General features: G+C 33.6%; 1 protein-coding gene across 1 annotated transcript; it reads right to left on the reverse strand.

The window, feature by feature from the left end:
- Positions 1-390: 390 nt before the first annotated feature.
- LOC140837222 (uncharacterized) lies at positions 391-2,656 on the reverse strand. Its single transcript, XM_073203300.1, has 4 exons — positions 2,500-2,656; positions 1,490-1,678; positions 1,342-1,405; positions 391-1,066 (listed from the first exon to the last, which is right to left on the reverse strand). The coding sequence occupies exons 2-4, from the start codon at positions 1,639-1,641 to the stop codon at positions 791-793; spliced, it is 492 nt and encodes a 163-aa protein (XP_073059401.1). The 5' UTR covers positions 1,642-1,678; positions 2,500-2,656; the 3' UTR covers positions 391-790.
- Between the last annotated feature and the right edge of the window lie 5,763 nt (positions 2,657-8,419).

Genomic DNA, 8,419 nt, shown 5'->3' on the forward strand with positions numbered 1-8,419 from the left:
AAAATTATTTTTTATGTTAAGAGCATTACTTTTTATTGTGAATATGAGTAAAGTTGACCCGTAGCACATATTAAAATCCGTGAGACGGTGTCACATGAGACTCACACTACTTTTTATTGTGAATATGAGTAAAATTGACCCATCTCACAGATTAAAATCTGTGAGACGATCTCATACGAGACTAACTCTAACAAGTAATACTCTTTACATAAAAAAATTAAAACTTTTCATATCTGACCTAAATAAGATATCTGTCTCACAAATATGAAATATGAAACCGTCTCACACGAATTTTTACCTCAATTTCAAATTACAACGTTTAATAGTTTCATATCCAATTAATTATACAAGAATATTGTATAAACACACACCAACGTGCGTGACGTTACACAGTAGAAAGTAAGTTTGCATACAAAAGATGATACTCGATGCCAACCGTATACAAATTCCCTTTTTTCCACATGTATTTTCCTCTCCAAACAAACCCCAAAAATAGACATCTTTTACATACAATAAGCTCTCCCCCTCTTCTCATCTCTTTACTTACACCATTACAAAGAAGGGTGGGCTCTCATACATAATATCTAAAAGGGCCTTCAAACTTATTTTTCTTCCTACGAAACTTCTCTCATATACTTACACAAGAAGCATTCCCTTAGATACAAAGACACTCGAAGAAACATAGTTGTATATACACTAGACAAAATGATCAAACACCATTGATTTCCCCACTCGTACTCGACGACATGATCAAAATGCGTGATCTTCTATTAAGGTTATGATGCCTGATTCAAGCCAAGGCAGGGATGCTGTGATTACGCGTATCCCTGTCGAGGCAATCGAATCCCTCGACACGAACAGTGGGGCTGCTACCAAAGTTAGCACGAACGAATCCACCTTTCCGAGTGGAAGATGGGGATGGTCCGTGCCCCGATGAGGTAAGGATGGCTCGTTCCCTGAATCGCGAATCATGAATTAGTGGGTTAGATACTCGGCTCGGCGGGGACCCTGAAAAAAACGGGGGCGACGGGGCGTACTGTGTGACTGATTGTTCTGCGCCACCACCCTGCAATTGATTGGGAACCAAACTCTTGTTAGATCAAATCTAATATCACAAGAAAAATATGTCAAACCATTTTCTTGATATGTTAAAGACATGGACTTTGTATCAGGCAACAAACAAGTCTTGATATGTTAGTTAAGCTTGGTTAACCAAAATCATGTGTTTTTCCTGTGACTTCACTTCTTTGAGAAATCCTCTCCACACAAAATTAATGATCCATCTAATCCTCAAACTAATCAAAAACCAAGTTTTAGACTTGTATATTTCAAGAAACAAACCTTTGACAGGATGATGTCCAGCGGTTCATTTCCAGCTTTGACATCACAAATTTCTTGCTGATAGCTGTTAAAAATAATAATATAAAAAAATTAAAGAAATAATCAAATAAATAGAGTAAACGGGCAGTTAAATAAATAAAATATAAACCTGACATGCCACCGTAGAGACCTCGTGGAGGAAGGGTCGTTAACAGTGGCTCCGGTGCGGCGGAGCCGCCGTGGCTTCGGGCAAACCACCGTGGCATTCTTCATCTCCTCAGAGGAAACAAAGCTATTGCGCTGGATAGAGCACCGATTCATTTTCCTCTCACAAGATTTCGAAAAATTTACCTAACACCTGATAATTTCCAAGAAATGTCAGATCTTGAGATCTTGAGCAGAAATAAATATAATTTTAACATATACAGACAATATATGTGGAAACAATGTCACATATATCCTAAATCCTAAACTTAAAAAAAAAAGTCAATAGTTTAATTTTTGGTTTACTTTGTTTCAAATCGAGATCCGGTCAACGTGAGAAGAAGATGAAAAGCTTAGAAATGAGCCGCCGGCTCAGGTTTTTGACTTTTTCATAAGGTTAATATATGTGCTCAAGAAAACAAAATATTATTTAATCAACTAAACAAGAAATCCATACAGATCTGTTGTAGAAATCGAAACTTTTGTTTTTTAAGTTCTGAATTATTCGAGGCATAACAGATCAGACAAAAGAAATCCTCGAGACTCTTGAGGTTTTTCATAATATCTGGGAAGACGGCCTTTTCTTGAAATTTGAAAAAATATAACACGGAAAAAATCAGCTAGCAATATGGAAAAAATCAGAGTTCCGAATTAAAACTATAATTTTAAAAAATCTTCCCACCTGCACAGATCTGCAAAAAACTAATGAAATCAACTGAAAAAAGGCTTCATAAGCTGCAAAAAGACAAATCAAGCCCGTATTTTCTCATCAAAAACTTAATTTTTCTCACAAAAAAAAAAAATTCCAGATAAAACCACCATCATTAATCGTAATTTTGAAGCAAAATCTAATCTGGGAAACCCCAAAATTCATCAAAATATCTTAATTTTTTTTCCCAGAATTAGCCCACCCGCTTTATAACTACACTCGGTCGAAAAGAGGACCAAGAACAGAGAGATAAAGCTTGAATTTACCTGAAAGATCTGTACAAAATTATGGATGAGCCCTCCAAAGGGAGCATTCAAAACTGGAAAAGCGAAAATAAAAGAGAAATAAATTAGGAAGAGAGAGAGAAGATCCAGAGGGGGTAAACGGTCAGCCTAGAAAGGAGGTTCGTTTCGAAGGGGTTAGAAGGAATTTATAAGCAGAAACAGAAGAAAGGTGTTGAATTGCAAAAAAGGAGATGTATAGGGTCTAAACAGTAAATTTCTATGTCGTGCATGGGAGACAATACTGATGCAAAAGGCTGAAATCTAAGTAAAGTGTTGGTGCCAGAAAAATATAATATTAGGAATAATTATCTTTTAAAAAAAAATAATATTTATTTATTATTTTTATTGCAAGTTAATAAATATTCACAGTTATTAGAAAAAACTAACGGTCCAATGCAATAAAGACCTTTTTTTTTTTATTACAGTATCATTAGATAGAATAATTTAGATAGTAAAAAGTATTTTTGATGTCGAAAATTTGACGCAAAAAATCAAAACAGAGCACAGATAAATTAGATAATTGTCTTCGGTGATGGAGCCAGAAATATAGCTCTATCTGAGTTAAAATTTTAAACTCTATAATTTTTTACTATTTTAAATTAATCTATCCGAACTAATATCATATTATTTCAAAATTATACAAAATAGACATTTAAACTTTATTATAAAAAATTTGTCCTCCTGGAGCCCGGGTATATGAGTATGTGGCTCCGCTACTGATTGTCTCAAATATATATAAATAATTAATATTTATTTTGGCACGTGATATTAATGTTTTTATACATTTCATATACGAAGACGAGTGTGATAGCTTTATATTTCTGTCGTAGATATGATAAATTCTTGAACTTGTTATTTTTTTGAACTATTCTTGATTGTATTTTCAAATACAAACATATGCGTGATCATGTATTATTAGAACTAAAAGTCTAATTTTCAAAATAAAAAGAACTACGAGTCGTGCAATACATGTTGTGTATCCATCAAATATATTATATAATTTTTTTAATAAATTTCGATGTAAAAAAAAATTAGTCGTAAAATAAATAGGTTCACTGTATACATATTTTTTTTTAAACAAAAATGGGTATTTTAGGTAATCTCAATTTTTTGACCAATGTATTTATCGAAAGAGTATGTATCTTGTGAGACGGTCTTACGAATTTTTATATGTGATACAGGTCAAATCTACCGATATTCACAATAAAAAGTAATGCTCTTAGTATAAAAAAATAATATTTTCATGGATGACCCAAATAAGATATATGTCTCACAAAATACGACCCGTGAGACCGTGTCACACAAATTTTTGTTTTACTGAAAACCTATACTTTTAAGGCAAAAACTTGTGTGAGACGGTCTTACGGATCGTATTTTGTGAGACAGATATCTTATTTGGGTCATCCATGAAAAAATACTATTTTTGAGTGGGTCTCATTGAGACCGTCTCACGGATACTAATCTGTGAGACGGGAAGACCCTACCAATATTCACAATAAAAAGTAATATTTTTAGCATAAAAAATTATATTTTTTCATGGATGACCCAAATAAGATATCTGTCTCACAAATTCGACCCGTGTGACCGTCTCACACAAGTTTTTGTCATTATTTTTTATGCTAAAAATATTATTTTTTATTGTGAATATCGATAGATTTGATCAGTCTCATAGATAAATATTCGTGATACCATCTCACAAGAGACCTACTCTATTTTTAATTAATAATAAACTTAACTAATTAGAGCAGTTACCTTGATTTTTAAATATTTTATCTATTGTTTCAGAAATAAATTTAATGATAACTTTAGTATTTTATTTAAACACGTCTTCTCAATGATGATATAATTTCTAAGATGAATCTTATCGTACACTGTATATTATAATAGACACAAAATCATATATTTGTGTAATTTTTATAATCTCCATAATTCCCTCCCGACAAAAATTTGTATGAGACGGTCTCACGGGTCGTATTTGTGAGACGGATCTCTTATTTGGGTTATCTATGAAAAAGTATTATATTTTATGCTAAGAGTATTACTTTTTATTGTAAATATGAGTGTGGTTGACCCGTCTCACGGATTAAGATCTGTAAGACGGTCTCACATAAGACTCACTCTTCCCTCCCCCTTTCCTTTTAGATTTTATTATTAATTTTTGTATGAAAATTTAATTTACGTAAAAAAAATTCTAAAAAACTTATTAAAATCAGAATATTTTTAAAATTCTTTTAAATTTAATTTCAATAATTTAAAAAAAAATATTTTTAAAAAAATCGAAAAGACCCAAATGTATTCTGTTATTAATGTTAACAAAAATAATTTTATTAAATCATGTATTCTGTTATTATTAACATGGTAACATACAAACTTTTTAAACAAATGGAACAAAGTAGACCCAAAGAAAAATAAATAATATAAAAATATTATAAATATCTCTGATTTTTTTAAAATATTTTCTTGGGTTCCTTCAATATTACGAGCCAGTAGTTTTGCGAAACGTGTGAAAAGACCCTCCTTCCCAATTTAAGTCGGCTTATGTCCTTATCATTTAAGGGACAGTACTTCTGTGCTGTGGCTACTCTAACTTTGGGTTGAATCACATTATATATATATATATATATATATATATATATATATATATATATATATATTTATATATATTTATTTATTTATTTATGCACGTAATATAATTAAATGACATAATATAATATCCTGAATTATTTTACCACATGGATTGGATCGTTCTCAGGTTCGCTGCGACCTAAATTTATGCGATATTGCTTGTGGTCATCTCACTATCATGAGAGCATTATTTATATATTATATATATATATATATTAATGCATCTGCACAGTCTGCATATATAATCTTTTTTAAATTTAAATTTATTCATACTAATATAAAAATCATGTCAAAATTGTATAAATTAGCGAGGATAACAGTAAAATTTGAACGAATAACATTGAAAATAAATTGTAATGGCAATTTTGGAAAAATTATTGATGTAAAGACAATTTGAGAATAACTATATATATATATATATAAAATTAACTTCAAATCCTCAAAAGCAATCATATATATACCTATATATTAAATTAACTTCAAATCCTCAAAACTTTATATATATATATATATATATATATATATATATATATATATATATATATATATATATATATATATATATATATATATATTAGAGTAAATTAACTTCAATCCTCAAAACCAACCATAATTTTATTGTTTACAATGAATTACAATATAACAAAATTTAAATTTATACTTTACTTGTTTACATATTATTATTGTTATTTTCACATTTAAATGATTATGTGAGATTTGTATATTTAGTAGACAGATTTTCTGGATATGCAACAAGTAGGAAAGCTGATTAGACCGGCATATATTAAAATAAGTCTGGGCTCCCAACTTAGCCCGAACGGTATAAGAAGACTAGGATGATGTATCAACGACTATGTCTGTGTCCTCACATCATGACCACTATCCAAGCATATCGGGACATGTAATAGCCGAGCCCGGTGTACGGTACGATTTAAGTTTTGTTTGTTATTTGGGATATTTGATTAGATGATTATAGTTGTGTTTTGGGCTTTAGTATTATTGGTTATTATTTATTTGAGGTATTAGTTGTTGTTGGTTGTTCGTTTCAGCGTTTCGGTTCGATTTTAGTTGCTTTGGAATAGTGTTTTGCCGTGAGTAGAGTGCACCCGCGCTCTTAGAGGAGTGCCCCCGCGGTGCACTGTGCTATTTTTGGAGTTTGAGTGCCGTGAGCACACCGCACCCGCGGCGTTGTAGTGACCGCCCCCGCGGTGGAGACCGCACCCGCGCTGTTTGCAGTGCCGCACCCGCGCTGTTCGTGTTCCAGAATTTTTGAGTATGCCGTAACTTAGGCGCACCCGCGGTCCTTGTGTTGGCGCACCCGCGGTGAAGGTATGGGCGAGATATTTAGTCGATTTTGGAGTGGTTGGCTATCACTTTTCCTTTTTCTTTCCTTCTCATTTTCGCATTTCTCTCCATTGCAAGGGTTTTTCATCATTTCTTTCCTTTCCTATCTTCGATTCAAGCGTTTGTTTGGAATTTCGACTTGAGTTCGACGTTCTCCTTGGTGCTAGGAAGCTTGGGTAAGTTTTTGGTGCGATTCTGTTAAGGTTGTAAATTAAGAGTTGTTTAGATTGGTTGTTTAAGTGGATTTATGGATTATTTAGCTTGTAATCTTGGATATTTAGTTGATATTGGTGTTATTTGTGGATTATTTGTTGTAGGTGGTGATCAAGAGCTAAGTTGAGGTGTTTGTTGTGGTTTGTAAGTGGAAATTCATTCCTTTTGCTCACATGATTTTATATGTATGTGTTTCAAAGAGTTTATTGTGTTATTCCCTTTCATTTGATCCATAGTATGTATTGTTATATGTATTGGAGGCATTGATGTCTCATTATTGATTAAAGGGAATACAAAGAGATATATAGAGTTCAAAGTGATTGTTAAAACCAGAGAAGAATTTAAATGTTTTCGGATTGATAAATACATAGTCAGAGATTGCATGCAATATTAGATGATCATCGCCCAGAGGCTTATATCCCTCAGAGTTATCGGTATTTATATCGATTTGGGATACGAGCAACCCCAGAGCAGAGATACTATTGATATCAATCCCCAGAGCAAAAGAGAAATACCATCATATTTTTATGCTATTGCTATGTTATTGATATTCAGAGTTTACAGTTCAGAGTTGATGGTATTTATGATTTCAAAGAGATGTTTTACAGAGATTATTGTTTATTGTTATATAAGAGTTCCACTTGCTGAGATTTATTCTCATTTCAGTTATTTTCATGTGATGCAGATCAGAGTGGTGCCTCGGGACGTTGACTGTAGATCGGGGGTCATATGCATACACCGTTGGAAGGAGGATTTTGGCATGATCATAGGAATGATATTTTGGTTTTTGTTATGTCATTTAAATGATCATGTATTTATTTTGTAAAGATATTTGATGAAATGTATTTTGAAACTCCTTCCGTATATTTTGAAAAGAAAAATTTTATTTCTGCTGCGTATTTATTTTAAAAGAGGTCAGGGTGTCACATTTTAGTGGTATCAGAGCGGTGTTCTTCGGACCAATGCATATGACTTCGTCTACTTTCAACTGTCCGGGTATGTTTTCTTTGCATCTATCTATTGTTATGTATTGATTGGTGTCTTGTGAGCAATGTAGAGTAGAGGATGCCTCCTAAGCGTAAGGCGTCAGAGGGAGAGGATAGTTCGTCCTCGAGAGTTGTCGACGAGTTCGGCAAGTTACTGAAGGAGCAGGCTAAGGTTCACAGTGAGCAGATCCAGCAGTTGCTTAGACTGCAAGGAGCAGGCCAGGGCAGAGACCAAGGTAGGGGGCAGGTTGCTCCAGTAGCAGTTGGTTCTGATGCTATCTTTTCTGCGTTTAAGAGGATGGATCCACCCGAGTTTCCAGGCAGCTCCGATCCTTTAGCTGCAGTAGAGTGGGTCAAGGCTTTGGAGGCGATTTTTGATCATCTCCACTATGAGGACAGAGATCGTATCAGTTGTGCTGTTTTTATGCTGGTTAAAGCTGCACGTTTGTGGTGGAATGCGACCAAGGTTGGCATTGATGTTTCTACTTTGAAGTGGTCTGAGTTTACTGAGCTTTTCTACGACAAGTACTTTCCTGATGCACTGCGAGCGAGGAAGGTCACAGAGTTCTTGGAGCTTCGTCAGGGGAGCTTGAATGTAGATGAGTATATTCTCAGGTTCGAGGAGGGTTGCCTTTTTGCTCCGTACATTGCTACCAGTGATAAAGATAAAGGCGCTCACTTCATTCGAGGCCTTAGAGCGGAGATCAGGCGTGACATCAATATGTCCAAGGCTG

Source organism: Primulina eburnea, chromosome 7, assembly GCF_022965805.1.
Source record: "Primulina eburnea isolate SZY01 chromosome 7, ASM2296580v1, whole genome shotgun sequence".
Taxonomy (NCBI): domain Eukaryota; kingdom Viridiplantae; phylum Streptophyta; class Magnoliopsida; order Lamiales; family Gesneriaceae; genus Primulina; species Primulina eburnea.

Excerpts from the sequence above, each read along its gene's own strand:
- LOC140837222 (XM_073203300.1), bottom strand. The coding sequence starts at position 1,641 with ATGAATCGGTGCTCTATCCAGCGCAATAGCTTTGTTTCCTCTGAGGAG. Across the intron at positions 1,406-1,489 it reads TCTCTACGGTGGCATGTCAG|CTATCAGCAAGAAATTTGTG; the intron begins GTTTATATTTTA and ends TATTTTTAACAG. Across the intron at positions 1,067-1,341 it reads TGGACATCATCCTGTCAAAG|GGTGGTGGCGCAGAACAATC; the intron begins GTTTGTTTCTTG and ends AATCAATTGCAG.